The sequence below is a fragment of the Neofelis nebulosa genome, chromosome 9 (assembly GCF_028018385.1).
Source record: "Neofelis nebulosa isolate mNeoNeb1 chromosome 9, mNeoNeb1.pri, whole genome shotgun sequence".
Lineage (NCBI taxonomy): Eukaryota > Metazoa > Chordata > Mammalia > Carnivora > Felidae > Neofelis > Neofelis nebulosa.
Window position 1 is genome coordinate 122,244,833 of NC_080790.1, and position 19,419 is coordinate 122,264,251.

Consider the following 19,419-nt stretch of genomic DNA (forward strand, 5'->3'; position numbering starts at 1 on the left):
TTTGGTTAAACTAAGGATGATGATTCCATCAAAACTGCCTCACCTAGAGGCTGCTGCTTTTATAGACACTTGCTCTGCTAATTATGATCCATTTGCTGGAAAGTTCAACTGAGAACAGACGAAAGGTGAGGGGTCTGTTGATTATGAAAAGCATCAATGTCCCAAGCTAGCAATGCCCAAGTGGGCTCCCCCCCCACACACACACGCACACACACACACACACACACACACACACACACACGTACACCCCAGGACCACCATAAGCTGCTGGCTTCTCCGTGAGAGACTGATGCTGTAGTTTCCCTCTGATCCCCTTATGTTTGTCCTGCTGTATCTCCAGGAGCCCATCGTCCATCTGTGTGTCTGGGCAGGGAGACTTGTGGGTGGAAAATGGTAATTATACCCCCAGGAAAGAGACTACCCTGTGCAAAGGGAATTAGAAAGGAAACTCTCCTCCACAAGGGCTATTTGCCACCCCTCCATATTTTCCCCCACGCTCTTCACCACCACCACCCCCCTCAGGTGTTTCAGATAAGGGATGTGAACTTGTGGAATTTGATGCCAAAAATACAAATTTTGGTATCGGGGGGGACTCAAGGTTTACATCTTCTGCTGGGCAAGAGGTGCCTGGTCTGGGCCTACTTCTCCGTCTTCATGGACAATAGTAGCCCACACTTCAGAGAATTAAGTGAACCATTTTAACAGGACTAACCTCATGATCTGGCCACACCTCTTGTGCCCCATGACCTCGTGAACTCGCTGCCCCTTGTCCGTGCAAAGGGACATGTGTACCGGGCTCCAGCTCCCAGGACACCGAGGAGGGCCGATGCCGAGCCTTGCATTGGGAGATGCAGCCCTTTGCGGCCCACTCAGGGAAAGCAGAGCTGAGTCCCCAAGACCAATCCAAGCCCAGGGCCTCGCCTGAGTAGGAAACAGGTGCATGTAACCCTGGCAGGGTCAAGGCAGTGAAAGTGACATGAGAAGAAACAAGGGGACTTGAGAGTGAGCTCCTGATTCCCGATGGAGTCACAGGCCAGGCTCAATGCCTGCCTTGCTCTCTCCAGCTCTGAAATGAGCACCCCTAAGCTTCCCACCCCCCTGCCTGTTTACTGAAAGAAGTGTAAGCCCCTGTAAAACGCACAGAGCCCCACAGGGAAGGCACGGCGATAGAAGTTTTGAATTTGTGGACTTCTGCCCCTTTCTCACACCAAAACTGGCTTCTTCCAGAAAGTATCAGGCCTCTTCCCATTGCTTCTGCGGCTGCCCCTCCAGCCTGAGGACAGGATCCCCTTTTTTGATACAAATAAAAAGGAATGTGTAACAAGCGGCTGCTACTTTACAGGAAAATAACTTCACAGGCAAAGAATGCAGAAAGGCATTCTAAATTTTGCCTCGGAACAAACCCTTATTAATAATTTAGGTGGTTTTCCAAATTGGAGCGGCAACTTATACATTTAATTTCTTGCAGGTGAGAACAGTCAGCTCTGATCTTCTTATCTAAATTCATCTTTTAAGGTAATTTGTGTCGCACGATGGAAAAGGGGACTTTAGATACTGGAGAGACATAAGGTGTGGAAAGTGCATGGGGAACACGGCGAAGGCGTGCAAAGCACAGAGAATGCGTGCTCCCCAGCTGAGAGGAATGCTCTCCGTGGTCTGGATGCCTGCTCCTAGGGGCAGACACAGAAGAAGGGACAAAATTCTAGCAGCAGCCTTCTCCAACAGAAAGCTAGTCCTCTGAGCCAGGTAAGCGCCAGCCTGGGAAGCCTTACGGTGACTTCCTCCGACAAGCCGGTCCACCCTGGATCAGGGACTCTCCCTTCGCTGCAAGCTGGCAAGTCTCCTCAGAGGATTGCGCTGGGCCCAAGCTTGGGAGCAGCTCTAGGAACCAGACTGACTTCATCTAGGAGGGCTGCTGTTGGAAAAGACTGTGTCTGCAAAAGGCGCCTTTTGAGGACTTTTATTTTGGTGGGGGGAGGAGGAGCAGAGTAAACCTCTAATCCTCCCTTCCTTACATAACAAATCCAAACACTGCTATCTCTGGGATGGAAGGCCAGGCCAGCAGACAGCAGGCTGTACAGGGAAGGGTTACGCAAGAAGCCACTTCTGGGTTTTCCTTTCTGAAAACAGAGGGGCAACGAAGCAGGGTTTGCATCTGCAAACCTGCAAGGGCCCCGCTGGAATCTCCCAAGCCAGCTGTTTCCAGGGCCCTACCGAGACCGAACTTGAGTAGGGGTGGGTGGCAGAGGGAGTGCAGGGTTTGCCTGGTGGCATGGCAAAAGCTGTGACTCTAGTCACAGAAAAAGCCCAATAAATGACCACACTGGTGTGGTTCCTGGCACGCCCACGCTAGGCCTAAGAGGACAGGCGCGCCAGGAGAGTGGGTGGCATGGAGGTGGGCACCTCTGCCCGGGACTGGGATTGGCCCTGCCACAACAGTGCCCAGAGACCCTGGATCTAAGGAAGGCAGGCTGGGACCAATAGAGGGATGTGGGTCTAGGGCCCAGCCCCAGCTGCGCCGGCTTCTGCCACGGAGGGCCGGCTTGGCCGGCGGGGATCCTGCAAGAGGTCGATCCCCACCAGCCGGGCTGTGGGCGGACGACGCGAGGGAAGGCTGGGGAGTTGAAGCCGTCCAGGCGGGAGAGCCCAGAGCCACTGGCTTGGCCCGGTGCCCCACGGAGGCTCGGGGACCCCGGAGCCCGACTCCACCCCCTCGCCGCCGCTGCCCGCACTTACCCGACACCGCGGCCCCGGCTGCCTTAGCCCTTCCTCGCCTGGCGGAGTCTGAAGGCAGAAGGGACGTGGGGCCAAAACGCAGGGAGAAAGTTTTCTGCAGTGAAGAGTTCGCCAAGGAAGGGCTGAAGGAAAGGGAAATGGCAAAGAGTAGGGCCGCGGGAGACCCCACCGAGCGGGGCTGCAGCCGCCACCCCTGCGCGCGGGCCGGGACCCCAGGCTGCAGGTCCGCCGCGCCGAGCGCCAACCCGACCCCTCGCGGAAGGTGGCGGCGGCCGATCCCGCCCACACGGCCTCCCGCACTTTTATGCCACCGGGGGGGGGGGGGGGGAGCGTGGGGGCTTCGCTCCCGCGACCCGACGGGGGCCGCCCCAGCCAGGGATTCGGCCCGGAGCGAGCCACCGTCCCGGGGCCGTGTGCGTCTCACTCGGCGTGCGTCCCCGGCTGCAGGCGCCAGCCTGTCTACGTGGGACCAGTGCGGGCAGGGACGAGTCCCGGCGCAGGGAGATGTGGCCCCCGGGGTCGTGGAGGAGCGCGAGGACCCCGCGAGCAGGGCGCAGCGGCGGGAACCGAAGAGGAGCCGCGGGGCCGGGCCGGGTCGGGCCGGAGGGCCTCGGGACCCAGTTCGCTCTTCCTGCGCTCGCGGGCGCCGGCTCCGCGGCGTAGTGGCGGGTCGGGACGGCGGGCTGCGGGCTGAGACACGGCCAGGGCCTGCCCGCCGCGGAGTCTCTCGAGGTCCCGGCCCCCTCCGGTGCGCCGCCCGCTCTGCCCGGCTCTCGCCCGCGTGCGTCCCGGGGCCGATTGGTGCCCAAACAGCGGGTGGGTGCTGGGACTGACAGCGACCGCCCGCGAGGGCGTCGGTGTGGGTGCTGTGTGTGTGTGTGTGTGTGTGTGTGTGTGTAGGAGTGCGAGGTGTGGTTGTAGGCTTCTCAGAGATGCAATTGGTCACTCTGAAACTGCCTGACCCACCATGTCATTCTAGATGCTGGTCGCTCACTGGGTTGGTGTCTGTGTTTCCGTGCTCTGGGGAAGGGAAACCAACGCCTTGGAGTCTGTGACCCTCCCCAGCCCAGAGGCTTTTTCAAGCAGAGTCCAGGTGGCTCTAGAAGTGGAAGAAGCCAGTCCGTTTGGGATTATTCTAAAGGGAGTCAAACCTCCGCCAAATGGAACCCAGGTGACCCCCTTGGTCTCCAGGTTCGTACAGCGGGGTTTCTTCAAGCACTCAGCCTGGCCAAAACCGCTTTCGCCCCACAGGGGATACACTTGTACATTTGGCCGTGCTCTTATCAGATTTGTGAACGTGCCCTTGAACACACAATTACCCAACTAATCATACCCCCTTGCTCCTTCATCCATGTGCACTCAGGTAGAGCGACTTCACAGGCAGACTCGGCCACCATCCCTCTCCCCGACCACAGCCAAAGCCTTCTGTGCCAGCAGTATCTTTGGGTTGGTGAAATGACCTGGGCCTTGGAACTTAATTCAAGCTAGAATTCTACTAAACAACACCAAAACGCTATTAAATGCAAATCACTGCTGGTAGTATTTGCATCCTTACTTTCCGGATTTTTTTCCCTGGTCTGTCCTTACCAGACCGGGACCACCACGCCCAGGATTCCGGGAATCCCAGGCCAAAATCTATTCCCTGCTAGTTTCAGCCTTCCCTTCCTTCTCCCTGGCTCTTCCCAGCTCTAGTTCCAAGATCTGCTGCTGGGGTTTCTGACCTCTCCCCATTCAGGTCCTGAAGTTCCATGTTAGGAACTCTGGGCCACAGAACCCCAGGGCTGGAAGGCTGAGTCTCTTGGACTATAGATATTGGGTCTGAAGATACCAGAAGCCCGTTGGACCCAGTCACTGCCAAAGGAGCAGAGAAGCTTTCTGGATTTGGGGGCAGGGGGTGGGTAATCCCACTCCAACTCTCAGAAATATCTGAGGCCAACTCTGAATTATAGACAGGACTGCAAGAAGGCTGAGAGGGGTTTTGGGTAACCTAGACGGGAGATCTTGACTCTTCTGAGCGTCTGGAAAAGGGAAGGTCTGGGCCCACCTCCCAGTCAAGGATGTCCAGTTTGCAGGGTGGCTACACCAGAATGGTGCCCCAAGCCCCCTCTACCTCCCAGTTTGGCAAGTTACTGAAATCCTGGTCAGGACATGCAGTGCCCTTCTGTGGGTCTGAGGGCTCCAGGCCTGAGTGGCATGTGTGCCCACGGCACGCCACCCCCCAGAGAATAGGTCCACAGGAAGGGCTTTCTGTCTGAAGAGCCTTACCCTGAAAGCCCTGGTGCTGGGTTCCACCTGCTTCTCCAAGTCCTGGGGAAGGAGGCACAGGCCTCCACTCAGGGCAGGCAGGCGTTCTCACTCTGGGCAGCAAGATATGCTGGGCAGGAGAAAGTTGAGAGCCTTGCAGCCCAGGGAGGAAGGCCAGAGTGGCAGGGCCAACTGAGCCTGATTGCCAAAAAGACCCCTGTTTCCCCATCAGGAAGCTCCGGCTTCTGGGCTTCTTGGGATGGGCCGATCTGTACCTCAGAGCCCGCAGGCTAGCAGGCCAGTCCTGATCCTCAAGCCTGAAAGCCTCCCCAAAATGTGTCCCCTCTCAGCTCACAAACCCGCTCCCAAATGAGGTCTCTACCTAGAGTGAGAAGCAGGAACATATTTGGGGCTCATGTACATACACACTCACAAGCAAGGGAGAGAGTTGCCCAGACCTGGTCTGTTTCTCCATTGGCCAGGGAGGGTGAGTGTCCCCAAAGTGATTCGACTCTTAAAAAGGCAAGAGAAGAAAGTCAAAGTCAGGCGCACGCAGAATCCTCTAAATAAACACCATTTCCATGGGTTTAATAAGCAAAATAGGAAACCATTTTAATAACCAAAAAACAGAAACCAGTCTGAATAAAACTACAATAGACTAGGTTTTAATATTTTCATATCATAAGCAGGGTTTGAAATTGATCCCTTATTTTACATGAAATAAAAACAAATTTCTGTTGCAGCAAATTTGATTTCAACACAGTTGAATCCGTAAAAACCGAAGCTCGTTTCTGATGCAGGACGAATATCCACAATATTTAAAACTGCAAGCACCATGCGGTTCATACAATCTTGTTATTACTGTTAATTTATCAACTAATACAAACTCAAAAATGCATCCGGCCAGCAGCGCCAGCAATCTCAAATGGGAACTAAAAAATACGCTTTCGTTTTGGTATTTTTGTCAGTGCAACTTAAATCCTTTTACTGACCTGCAGGAAAAAAAAAGGTAATAAAGAAAAACACCCAGATTTTCCCTATAACTACTATACAACTGAAGGGGGGGGGGGGAACTCACCTGCTAGCTCAAAAGCAGGGAAAGAAACACACAGAACGTGTTGGTCTAAAGGACGCGCTTGAAAGTTGCAAAATTACTTGCCAATGGTTGGGTTTCGGTAGGTTCAGCACACGTTTGGGTCACCATTGGGCAGTGTCCGGGCTGGTGAAGCCACTCACCCTAAGAGCACCGCAGCCACAGCAATTAGTGTGGATGGACCTGGAGGGCTGTGAAGGGACCCTGGGGTGATTCCGACTGCATTAAAAAGCACATAAGATCTGTTTTCCTTTCCGTTCTTGTTAAGGGTGTCAGTTTGGGACACCCAAATTAGCAAGGTAGGAGTGAAGACGTTCCTGGGCCGTGCTCCTCCCGGGTGCAGAACTGGGCAGCTACCCTGTCCTGATATTCAGGAACTGGGACCCGGGTCCTCTTTCTGTCGACACCCACAAAACTGAAAACTGAAGCGGAAGGGACAAGAGGACCGAATGGAGACGGGGAGAGGGGAGAAAACATGCAACTTCCAAGGGTGCCCCAAGACAAAGTTGTTTTCTGGTGCAAAATGCCCAGAACTTTTTTTTTTTTACTTACAAAAAAATAATGCCATAATAATAAACCCAAACGAAGACACTCAGCTTGCTGCCACGTTCTCTAAGCTGTTTGGCGGGGCGGTATTTACAAGCCGACAGCCGGGACTGAACCCCGGCAAGCAGCCGCCGGAGTTTCTGAACTGCCATCCCTTCTCACTCAAAGAAACAAGGGGGTTATGATCCATGATCAACAACATGCTAAAAGTTAAACAAGAAAATGGTACAAAATAGAAATTATTACCATACATGTCCAGCATGCAGGATTAATATTTTTAATGCAGATTTTCGTATTTTTTCTATATAATGGAGCAGGCAATAAAACTGATGAGAATTGCGCGCAGAACGTCCTAACTGAGGCCCGCGTCTCGGGGCTGAGAGCCAGTGTTCTCCGGACCCTGGACAGACAGGTCCGTCTGTCCTTCCTTCCTTCCTTCGCTCAGCCTCGCCTCGCGCCTGCCGGACGCCAGGGTCCCTCTCCTCTCCTCTCCTCTCCTCGCTGCTCTCTTCCTGGGTTGGACTGCGCTCCGGGCCGCGACGCAGCGGCCCCGGCTTAACGCGCAAAGTTCAGAAAGCCAGGAGTCTCCAGACGGCCTTGGCGACTCCTCGGGACTATGCCTCGCCGCCCTCCAGCCTGGAGGAAAGTTGCTCCGGGACTTCCCACCCCCTCGTCTGGCTCTGGCTCTGCTCGAGTCTAGGAGGCGGCGCTGGCGCGCGCCGCTCTCCTCTTGGCCAAGGTCCCCTGCCTGCCCGCGCGCCCTCCCGTCGCCCGCGTCCCGCGCGCCCTTCCTCCCTCTCCCTCAAGTCAAACAGGTCAAGGCTGGGGCCGTGGCAGGGACAGGGTCCGGGGGGAGTCCGGGGCGGGGGACACGGGACGGGGAGTCCGGGCCCGGGGCATAGGGCGGGGGCCGGGACCGGCCACGACTCACAGAAAGAACTCGGGAGAGGAGGGGCTGTCGCTGGTGGAGCCCGCCTCCCTGAAGCCGGAGTTGGCGAGTTTCTCGCACTTGACCTTGTAGGCGTCTCTTTCGCGGGCCAGCCGGGACACCTCCTGCTTAAGCTGCTCCACCTGCTGAATGAGCTGCGTCTTCTCGTTCTCCAGGTGGTGTTTCTGCTGGACGCGTTTATACCTGCACGACTGGGCGTAGCCCCGGTTCTTCAGGGTCCGCCGCTTCTGCTTCAGGCGGATCACCTCGTCCTTGGTGAAGCCCCGCAGGTGGCGGTTCAGCTCGCGCACGGACATGGACACAAGCTGGTCGTCGGAGAAGCGGTCCTCCACGCTGCCGCTACCACCAGCCGCCGTCGCCGCGGCGGCCGCGTGCGGCCCGGGCCCGGGGTGGCTGGTGGGCAGCTGCTGCGCTGGGCTGGCTGCGCTGGACGGCGGCGGCGACGCTTGGTGATGGTGGTGATGGTGCGGGTGCGCGTGCGGGCCCAGCTCGTCGTGGGGCACGCCGGCGCCCGGGTATGCGTGGTGCGGGTGTGGGTGGTGGTGGTGGTGATGGTGGTGCGCGCCGCGGAAGCCGTCGAAGCTCTGCAACGGCTGTGGCACCGGGTGCGAGCCGATGAGCGCCTCCACCGCATCCTCAGGCGTCAGGTTGAGCGCCTCGGGGTTCATCTGCTGGTAGTTGCTCGCCATCCAGTACAGGTCCTCGAGGTGAGTCTTCTGTTCGGTCGGGCTGAAGCTGGGCGACGAGGGCACCGAGCTACACGGCGTGCTGAGTGGTGTGGATGACACCGAGCCGGCTGGCTGCAGGCGCGTGCAGGGCCGGCCCGGGCGCTCCGCGCGCCCCAGCGGCTCCTTCTTTACGTCGAACTTGAGCAGGTCGAAGTCGTTGACGTACTCCATGGCCAGCGGGCTGGTGGGCAGCTCGGGCCCCATGCTCAGCTCCGCGGCCATCGCTGACGCGAGGCGCAGCCGCCGCTGCCGCCCGGGAAACTTTGCGGCCGGCCGGGGCGCGCCGAGCCGAGAGCGGGGGCGAAGAGCCGCGAGCCCGGGAGGCGGGGAGCCGAGGGCGCAGCGGGCCGGGGCCGCCGGCCAAGCCTTTGTCTGGGGACGCGGCGGCGCGCCGGAGAGTCCCGAGGCTGCCTGCGCCGCCCCAGAGCTCGGGGCTGTGGCCGCGCCGGGGCCGGGCCGAGTCGGGAGGGGCGGAGAAGCAAGCGGGGCGCGCGGCTAGGCGGAGGGGAGGCGCCGGGCAAGCGCCCGCCGCTCGCTCTCTAGCTCTCCTGCTCTTGGGCTCTCTCGGTCGCAGCCGCTCGCAGCCCGGCGGCGCAGCTGTGCTGGATCCGGCGCCGCCGCCGCCTTTTATCGCCTTCCTGATGTCACCGGGGCGCGGGGGCCAGGGCGGCCCAGAGCTCTGGCCAATGGCTGCACGGCCCCCGCGGCCCGGCGGCGCAGGGCGGGGCGCGCCTGACAGCTCCTCCGCCCCCCGCGTCAGCTGACTGGCGGCCCGAGCCGCCGGAGAGCCGCGGAGGCCTGGCCGAGGGCTGGAGCCCAGTGGGACGGCGGGCCCCGGCCCAGCCCCCAACACCCTCCAGGTCCCGGTCCCCGCCCGCTTGCCTTTGGGGCGCGCCCCCCCCCCTCCGTGGGCCTGGCCGCCGCTTCCACCCCCTTCGCGTGCTCCCCTCGCTCTTTACCCCTCGCTCCCCACCCCCAGCCCCTGTCACCCCCAAGGAGGCTCAAAAGGAACGCCGGGACGACACCTCTCGGGCCCTTTGTTCCCCAGCGTCCCCCGCCCAGTGGGGGACGTTCCGTGCGCCGCGCGGCTGCGGGGCCGTGCGAGTGTGTGCCGTGCGTGGCTGCCTGTGTTTCCGCAGGTCTGCGCGTAATTTGTGTGCTGGGGGTGGGTTTGCGGCTCCAAGAGTTGTGTTCAAATCCAACTCTTAGCCTCAGGGGACCCTCGGGCTAAGCAGGGGCAGTTCCCCTCCTGGCGGCTGCAGGGGCCGAGACCCGAGATGGGACTCCCTTGCCCAGCCGCTCCCCGCGCTCGCCCCACGCACAAAAGCACAGGATGAAGGAAGCGGGGGAAGAATCGGCCGTAAGGCTCTGGTTTCCTTTCCCCAGCCCGACGCACGGAGCCCTGAGCTCCGGAGGGTTGGGGCTGAGGCTAGCTCAGGACGGTGCTCCGGGTGGCTCTCGGCTGCTGGGGAACCGACCCTGTTTTTGTTTGAACGTTTTGTAACGATTTAGCAGATCTCGGCGTCAGCGGGCCGCGAGAGGCTCAAACAGGCATAAAGTGCGACCCCAAGTGGCCACTGTGCGCAAAGGCGCGTGGAACAGCCCGGCCCGCGACTGGAAGGCTTGGACGACGCTTCGGACCCAGCTGGGTCTTCCTAACCAGTCCAACCCGGGCCAGCCCAGAACGGAGGCTGTATGTGCACCGGGGCCCAGGACAGGTTCCCCTAGAGCCACTCACGGTCCCCGGGTCCCGTCCTGGGACTCAGCCGCGAGTTCGGCGCGGATCACGGCGCTTGAAACTCCAAGCCCCAGCTCAGGGCGCGGGGGAGAGGGGCTGGGGGTGCTGGGATCCCCCTCGGCAGCCCCCTGCGCGGGACGGTCCTGGGCCGAGTTAAGTCTGTGGCTGAAAGCGGAAACGCCACAGCGAGGGGGCCCAGGGCTGTCCATGAGAAACCTCAGAGCGCAGACGGGGAGCCCACAGCGCACCGCACTGGGGATCCAGGCAGGGCTCGGGCGCCGTGCACCCTCCCAACTCGGACTCAGTCTGGCCCGAAATAAGAGCCTCTTCCCCGAGACTCGGCCCGGGCGCAGAAACCGGATAAATCGCAGATTCGCTGTACCCGGAGACCCGACCCGCCTCCCGCGTCGCCTTCTGCTCTTCAGCTTTGGGCGCGCGCAGCGAAAGGCAGGAGAAGCGTGCAATGGGTGAGTGTGTCCCAGCCGCTGCCTGTGCAGAGCCAGCACGACTGACGGCGCGTGTAGGGGCCAGGTGAGCCACACCAGTGCGGAGACAGCCAGGTTTTTTTTCAGTGTTAGAAGGTAAAATAGTTTGCCTCCAGCTAATCTGAAAACTCTCTTCTTTTGCGCCCTCGGTCAGGCTGGGGTGGGGTGTGGTCTTGAGCCGCCCAATTTTTAGTAAAATGAATATATTTGAACCAAAACTTGGACTGAAAGGTTTGGATCAGCAACTGTTATTCTGGAAGAGCCCGTCTTCAACCCTTTGCGAGAAGCGTGCTCTCCGCAGAAACGATTCGGCGATCTCTGGGGAGAGTTTGGGCCCTGCGGCTGCTGCGCCCCTGCCCAAAGCTGGGCTCCAGGGACGCGCACCCTCCCTGGCCCGGTAGTGTTTGGACGCGGTGAGAGGACACTCGCACCGCGGCTCAGCGGGGGAACGTTTCCAGGCCGTCTGGGGTCTGCACAGACTAGGGCTCCGGCTTGAGGCGGACAGGGCGTGACAAACGCCACTAGGCTCTCTCGGTGCCGACTGACCCCCAGCCGTCGGCGAGCTCCTTCTGGGCACTAAAGAAACCCGGTGGCGCAGAGGAAACGCCTGACGCTGTGGACTTCTGCGTGCGCACCGCGGCGGCCGGGCCAGGGTCACCCCCGGTCTGCCTGACCTTGGCTGTCGAGGACAGAAACCGGAATCTCAGCAGTGTGGCCAACTAGGCCCTAAGGGTTCCTTCGGCCCGGGCTCCGCGGTTCCAAAGTTCCCCGTCTCCTGGGGCGTCCCGCCGCCGTCTCAGGGTCTCTAGAACTCGGGCTTTGTCTGGGCAGATGCTGTCCTCTTTGTCCTGTGCCTCCGTCTCCGTTGCGGTCAGTCCCCTCCCCTGGGCTCGGACTGCGATATCTCCGTCCAGCCCTAGGTCCACCGTCCCGCCAAACGCGGTTTTGTGCTGCTGTCCCAGCCAAACCAGTCCTTCCTCTCTCACCCCACCCCCAACCATCTCCAAAAAATGTTGGAACTGAGGGAGTAAATGAGGCACGAAGATTGCTCTGGAGTGAAGGCCGCTGCAGGACAGCCGACCCCACTTCTCAGTGAGACCCCAGGCCGGCACCTGCTACCTCTGCCGCGGAATCTCGGCGCCCCAAACCCTATGGCCTCCCGCTCCCGACAGCCGCTGCCCGCCGCCACCTCCCTGCGCCTGGGGCGTGCGGGGCTTCCGGTCAATCGGTCTACGGGCAGTTCCTGGAGGCTGCACTCCTTGCCTAAAAGACTAGCTGGGAGAGAGGCGGGGGGGGGGGGGGGGGGAGGGGGGGGAGGGGGAATGGAAAGAAAAGAAAAGGGATGGTGGGAGAAGTGGAGAGTGGAGGAGGAGCGGCAAAGGGAAGGAGGCCAAAGACACAGGAGTAGCGCGCGGAGCCCCAAGCCTCTTTTGAATTGGAGCCGAGGACTATCGGCGGCGCCCAGAGCCCTCTACCGAACAGTTTGTTGTCTTTTGCCCCCAAAACTCCAACCTGAAGTTTTCACCCTGACGCGATCTCCTCCCGCTACCCACCCCAAGTTGGGCCAGAGGGGATGCGTCCTGTGCGCACCACCTGGGAATTCTTCAGCTACAGTTAATGAGCCAGGAGGCTCTGCGCGGCCCGTGCCACTGCGCGACCTTGGGGTGCTCCGGGTGGGGGTGTGCGAAGAAGTTATTCCTCAAGGGAGCACGGGGTCCACCGCCAGCCGCCGGGTTCGAGGTGCTGTTCCCACCCTTCCTGTTCAACCATCCCGCTAACCGGAGAGTGGCCCCGCGGCACGTTCAGCTGTGTGCATCCAGCCCAGCGCGGCGCTCCCGGCCGGCCGCGGGCAGCCCGGTTCAGCCCCAAGATGCACTGTACACCCGTCGTTCCCTGAGAGCGGCAGGGTTTTGGTGCGTGAGTGGGCGTCTCTGTGCGTGCAAGGGTGAGGTGGGAGGTGTGCAGGAGGTGTGTGTGTGTGTGTGTGTGTGTGTGTGTGTGTGTGCGCGCGCGTGAGTCGAGTGGGGAAATAAGGCATGCTTCGAACCGAAGAGCCCGGAAGCCCCTGACCTAAGCACCAATTGTACTATCCGGGGTCTCCAAAGAGGCCCATGTTCCCAAACGCCTCAGGATGCTAGCTCCCTGCTTCGGGCATCACCCAGGAGGCCGAACACTAGTCTCCTCCAAGGAGCCCTGAGGCCTCTACCCCCTTCTTCCAGGCCTGGTGGAAGGGAATTCTGTTGCCCTCACTCCAGGATTCCCAAGGCCCAGGGCTTCCGAGAAAAGGAAGGAACGTTTTCTCCCTCCTCTTCCTTTTTCCCAAAGGCACTTGTCATTTCCACTGCCCCCTGCCCCACACAATGCCCATCAGATTCCAACCCAGTGCTTCCAAAAAGGTATTCTTGGGCTTCTGGATCCTGGTAGCCTTGAGCACCCAAAGGACTCAGTGAGTCTCAGTAGGGGGCCAGAGATTCCCCCCCCCCTCCTCTGCAGAGCCCTTTTCCCACTCCCTCCCTTGGAAACCAGAGACACCCCCCCCCCCACACACACACACACACTTGGGAGTGGAAATTTTTTATTAAAATTATTTCACCTGCTTCTTTTTACTTTGTTTTAACATAAATACTAGAAGTTTTTTTTTTTTAATTATATTTGTGCCTTACATTCTATTCCTATTGGACAGCAATGTGTTAGACACCCCCGGGCAGTATTGCCTCCAATAGAGATGAAGTGTTTGATCATAATATTCACTCCTATCTCTATGGGGACTTGCAAAGCCTGTATCATTCACTTTTTCCTTTAATTCTCACAACTCTATAAGGTAGCAACTATTGTTATCCTTATTTTACAGAAATGTGTAGACAGGTAGGTAGGTAAATACAGATACATAGCAGTGTACTAAGAGTATCAACTCATTCTGTCCTCGCCACCGCACTTTCAGGTGGGGAGGATTATCCCCACCTACACAAAGGAAGCTCAGAGAGGTTAAGTGATTTCTTTAGTTGCACAGCAGCAATATTAGCCAGAGCTTCTGGCCCCAAGGCCAGTATTCTGAATACTATGTAGTACATGGTCCATGTCTGGACCCGGTGGCATCCTGGGGACCCAGGTGTCAGCACATTTCCCCAGCTGCTCTCTGGGTCAGGATTCCCAGCTCTCCAGACTCCACGGTGGTTCCATTCAGGTCACATCAGAGCCTCTGCTCAGTGCCAAGTCTTTGCTGAGAGCTGAGCTAGAAGGGCAGGGATGAACTTGCCTTCTTGTCAAAGGCAGTCAAGCATCCTTGGGCTTCTTTGCCTTCTATGTCCTCTTCCCTGGCTGTGCAGGGCTGGAGGGTCAGGATGGGAGAGAAACCAAGGCTGCATGCAAGCCAAAGGAGAGAAATCTTGCAGAGTCCTCTTACCCTGTCCTTTACCCTTGGCCTCAGCATGACCTTCAATCTTGGCCTTGATCCTTGGTCCTACCTCTCTCTGGTCTGAGTTTGACCTTCAGCCTGTTTGACCTTCAGCTTCCATTCATTCATCTCTTAAGTGTCAGAAGAGAGAGAGATGGCCCAATGCTGATGAAGTTCACTACCACTCAGAGCTGGTGAGGATGGCCTTCCCACCACTACCTGCCCAGGACCCCAGGACCAGCATTGGAGATCCTGAAACCTCATCATTGTTCTTCAGGGCCAAGGCTTTCACCTCCCGTAGCCCAACCATCACCTATCTGCCCATCCCTCTACCTCAAGATCTGTTTCTCCATCTCTTGCCTTTACCCTCAGCTTTTGCTTCAATGACTACAGAGCCCTTGGCTCAGACTTCCTTCTTCTCCACAGTGTCATGGAGCCAGTTTTCATGTTATATGAATCTGATCACCTTCACCCCTGCCCCCTGGCTTACCTACAAATTCCTTCAGTACTTAGAAAAAAACCCAAATGCTTTAGCATGGCCTTCAGGCCTTGAATGACCTGCTCCTGCTCACGTATCCCACCTCATCTCTCCCTGAATTTCCCCTCACAGTGTGCCAAGCACACTGCTTTCTGTACGTTCTTCCACAGCCCAAGCAATATTCTTCCACAGGGCCTTTGCACATGCCATCCTCCCTGCCTAGAATGAGGCAGTCTCTTTGTCCGGAAAGACTTAGAAGAGGTGGTCTGTGGCTCTTGCCAGGCCTCAGAGGGACCTCGCTGGGAACAGAGGTGGGGAGAAGAGTCCAGGAGCCAGAGCAAGGTTCCAGTCACTCTAGGGAAATCTCACATATTGAGGTCTTAGGCAGAGCTCTTACCTCTATCCCTTCCCTCTCCAAGCTACATCAAGCAGACCTTAGCTTTGGGAGAGGACTTAGAAGATAACACGGGTCAAGGAGAGGCTTCGGCCAGTTAGTCCTAATGCTTTCCACTCGAGAAAATGTGTTTAAGACACAGATTCCTGAACCACAGTCTGACTCTATCGGTCAAAGGAGAGCCCAGGAACTTGCATTTTAATAAGTTCCCGAGGTAACTCTGATGGTTGGGGTCCAAGAAATACACTTTGAGAAACTAGATGGAACTTGACCATGAGCTCCTGGAGGGAGACACAGTGATGGAGTTGTCTATGTGTCCCCAGTGGCCATTGCAATGCCCATCCCAGGAGGAACTCAGTTACAGTTGTGGAAGAATGAATGAATGAATGAATGAATGAATGAAGGCAAACACCAATGCTTCCTTGCAGTATGACCGTCTCAGAACCCTCAGGTCTTTTCTGCATGTCCTCCTGTCCTCTCCTCTCCCCTAGTTAACAGTCATTCCTGAACCAGTCCTGCCTCCTTCCTCCTCAGACTGAGGAACAACTCAGAGGACATCTGTATGATGAGTGACCCTGCCCTGCTGGCCTTCCCTCTTTTCTCCCCCTCTATCTGAAAGTTTTTCGGGGCCTCAGGGGTCTAGCTTCCCACCGAATGCTCATCACAGCTTGGGGAGCAAGCCTTTGGGAACAGGGGCGTGGGTGACACTGTCCCACCACTGGGACCTGCCGCCTGGGGCTGATGGAAAGAATAACGCTGTTTGGCTGTGCCTGAGCCCAGGCTCATTTCAGCCCAGAGCTGCTGTGGTCATTCAATCTCTTTCTTACCTTTCGTCTTTTGAAAATGAATTATACAAGACGTACAAGCCTCCTTTCTCATTGTAAAAAATGCAACAATGTAGTTTTAACATCTCTGTCTAGAGCTACAGCTTGCTTTTTATTTTTACTCAGCAACTTCTGCGTCAATACACAGAGATCTTCTTTCTTTTTAACTAATGCATGGCAATTTGTCCAGTGGATGCTCTGTATTTGTTGGTTGTTTTTTTTTTTTAGCCAGTCTTGTATTTATGGACATTTAAGCTATTTCTGATATTTCACTACTGCAAACAATCCTGCAACGAATAGCTTTGTACATGCTCCTTTTTGCATGTGGGCAAGTATTTCTCTAGAAGAGATAGCAAGAAATAAAATTTCCAGATTGAAAGATGAACACAATTTGTAATGTTCATGCTGTCAAATTATCCTCTAAGAAGGCTGTATCTACTTAATTTCCCATCCAAAATATGTGAAAGTAAACTGTTTCCCCACAGCCACACCAACAATGGATTTTGTCAATATTTTTCACTTTTGTGCCAATTCTGTTTACGTCCCTTCAATGACCAGACTGGGAGATGAGAGCACGGGAATGGGCATGGCTTCGTTCTTCCCTTCCAGGGAATTGCAAACCTTCCCGCTGTAGCTGGAGTGGTGGTGTAATGGAGAGACATCCATAATGCTGGTGGATCCCCAGCAAATGAGCCCTTGGTTCAGTGGGGGGCGGGGAAAGGAGTTGGCTGGTCTGGGTTGCAAAGCAGAGGAAACACTTAACTAAGGCTTTGAAGGCCAAGCAGAAATTTGTCAGAGAAATGCAAGAAGGCCCGGTGGTAGGCTCAACCCAAAGGCACAGAGCAGAGGCAACGTCTCAGGCACTTAGGGAGCTATTTCTGAGAGGCTACAGATAGACCTTCATGCTTCCACAGGAACCAGTGTTTAAAGGACCTTGAATGTCATGTCAAAGAGTAAGACCCCTATCTTTTTTTTTTAATTTTTAATGTTTATTTATTTTTGAGAGACAGAGACAGAGAGCAAGTAGGGGAGGAACAGAGAGAGAGAGAGACAGAGAGAGAGAGAATCTGAAGCAGGCTCCAGGCTCCAAGCCTGACGTGGGGCTTGAACTCTCAAACCGCGAGATCATGACCTGAGCCGAAGTCGGACACTTAACGGACTGAGCCGCCTGGGTGCCCCAAGTCAGACCCCCGTCTGAAGGGCTGGAAGATCCTTTCCACATGGGCAGGCATCCTTTCTGGTTTACTATCTGTCACATACTAGGTGCTCAATAAATATTCGTAGAAATGAGAAGGAGCATCCCAAAGGCATTTAAGCAACATGTTAACTGGCTTTCATTTCCCTCGGAGACATGCTGTGCTTAGTGCCAGGGACTGTAAGTCTGGCCGAGTTCTGCATGCCAGAGGTATGGCATAAACAAGCTGGGCTTGGGAATCCATTCCTGGGCCTGAGCCCCCCATCCCAGCCTGGTGCCAGGTCCCTTTCACCTCTGCCTGTTAGAGATTGCTTTTGGTTTCTGTGTTGACAAGCCCTGTTTCTGTGTTTGGAGCGGCTGTTCAGTGCCATTTCCTGATTTAATATCAGAGCCAGCACAGAGCAAGGATGCACAGTTAGCACTTTTTGCTCCAAGTATTTTTCAAGTTCCTTTTTGATGTAAGGGTTGGGTTTGCAGCTTCCCTGATCTTGCTGAGCAGGGAGGGAGAGATGGGGGAGAAGCTGGGAGCCGGAGGGGAGAAGGGAGGGGAGAGGGCCCAGAAAAGATTCATCCAGTAGAGCAGAGCTGAGAGAGACGCTAAGCTCCTTTCTAGAGAGGGGATGGCAGAGGGCTCAGCAGAGACAGAGAGGCAGACTGTAAGGTCTGCTGGCCGGGGCAGCCTCCGTGAAGCCAGGCTGCTGTTTCTCCTCTGGGTGGGCATAAAGACGTATACATACGTTTATATGTATGTCTCTGTCACACACACAAAGGACTAAAAAGCTTAAATAAGCCAACGATGCAATTCAAAATACCAGAAAATGAAGACGAAATTTGTTCAAAGGAAAATTTAAGATAGACACAGGTCCCAGGCACTCAGGTATTGTGACTGAACATCTTCCATGCGTGAGGCCTTCTGCAGGACCATGGTCTGGGAACAGACTGAGGAGCTCATCTTCTTCTGGTGGAAACAGATTTTTTCACTGCACCATAGTCAATGCAGGGATGGAAACGTGCACGGGGCGAAGCGGGGGCTGTCCACACACACACACACACACACACACACACACACACACACATGCATACACACACACGTGTGTGAGCACACACGCACTTCAGGACAAGACCTGGGGAGAGACTGGAGTCTTTGAAGGCCTTGATCCACCCACCCCCATCTACAGAGAGGCACCTGTGTGGCCTGGTATTGGGTCTCACTTCTTTTTTTTATGTCTATTTATTTGTTTTGAGAGAGTGTGTGTGGGTGTAAGAGCAGGGGAGGGGCAGAGAGAGCAGGAGAGAGAGAATCCCAAGCAGGCTCTGCACCATAAGTACAGAGCCCAATGCAGGGCTCGAACTCATGTACCATGAGATCATATAACCTGAGCTGAAATCAAGAGTCAGGCACTCAACCAACCGAGCTACCCAAGCACCCCTCTCGTTTCTACCTCCGCTGCCACTCACCTCTCAGACTCTGCCTCTGACCCTCTGTGTCATTTTGGGTCTACTGAGAAGCAAATGCCAAAATGAGATCTGACATGCAAGAGGTTTACTGGGGATGGGGCGCCTGGGTGGCGCAGTCGGTTAAGCGTCCGACTTCAGCCAGGTCACGATCTCGCGGTCCGTGAGTTCGAGCCCCGCGTCAGGCTCTGGGCTGATGGCTCGGAGCCTGGAGCCTGTTTCCAATTCTGTGTCTCCCTCTCTCTCTGCCCCTCCCCCGTTCATGCTCTGTCTCTCTCTGTCCCAAAATAAATAAAAAATGTTGAAAAAAAAAAATTTAAAAAAATAAAAATAAAAAAAAAAAAAGAGGTTTACTGGGGAAACACCTGTGAAGGATAAAGTGCTGGGCGCAGGGGGAGGCAGGGAGAGCCTTCGGACCAAGACCAGGCCTGACATCTGTGGGAGGGGTTGGGGAAGAAGGCGGCTTGGGAGGGAAGCCCGTCAGGCTTCAGGCTTGTCTCAGAAAGTGTCAGCCAGGCTCATGGGACAGTCCTGGGCCAAAGTCACCTCCTGAGAACCCCACATCTTGTGGGAACGGGCCAGCACAAACACCGCCCTCCCACCACGTGCTCAGTCACTGGCTGGGAGCACCTGGGAGGAAGTGCACAGTGGGGGAGTGTCCATCAGCGGTGCTCCCCACAGCAGTTTCCCTTGAAAGAGACCTACACAGGGTATTTCCCTGACCATCATATGCTCTCTTGTCCACCCAGTCTTTGCAGACTTTCCAGGTAGTGAAATCATAGCAGCAAGCATCTTAGGGAGCATTTTCTACACCTGAGGGCCTGTGCTATCGAGGGCTAGCATCATCTCACTTCAGCCTCCAATATGACCTTATAAGATAGGAGCTATTGTCATTATCATCCCCCATTTTACAGACAAGAAGGCTGAGGCTCAACTAAACGAAATCACTTCCTAGAGGCCACACCTCACAAATGGCAGAGAGGAAGCAGGCTCTAGACTGTTTTGGCCAGGAGGAGGCTTAGAAAGGGTAAATGGGAGGCTCATTCCTCTCTGTGTATCTGTCTCACCTGCTGCTGATTCCTGTGATGTGTTAACAAGACAGCCTCCAAGAAGACCCCTCAGGTCTTATCTGGGGTCAATGCCAACCCATTCCAAGCTGG

At 56.3% G+C, this 19,419-nt stretch overlaps 1 protein-coding gene across 1 annotated transcript; it reads right to left on the bottom strand.

Moving 5' to 3' along the window:
- Positions 1 to 5,566: 5,566 nt before the first annotated feature.
- MAFB (MAF bZIP transcription factor B) lies at positions 5,567 to 8,912 on the bottom strand. Its single transcript, XM_058685603.1, has one exon. It carries the CDS (start codon positions 8,516 to 8,518, stop codon positions 7,547 to 7,549), a length of 972 nt encoding a protein of 323 aa, XP_058541586.1. The 5' UTR covers positions 8,519 to 8,912; the 3' UTR covers positions 5,567 to 7,546.
- Between the last annotated feature and the right edge of the window lie 10,507 nt (positions 8,913 to 19,419).

What these genes read in the sequence shown, in the direction of transcription:
- MAFB (XM_058685603.1), bottom strand. Translation starts at nt 8,518, where the DNA reads ATGGCCGCGGAGCTGAGCATGGGGCCCGAGCTGCCCACCAGCCCGCTG.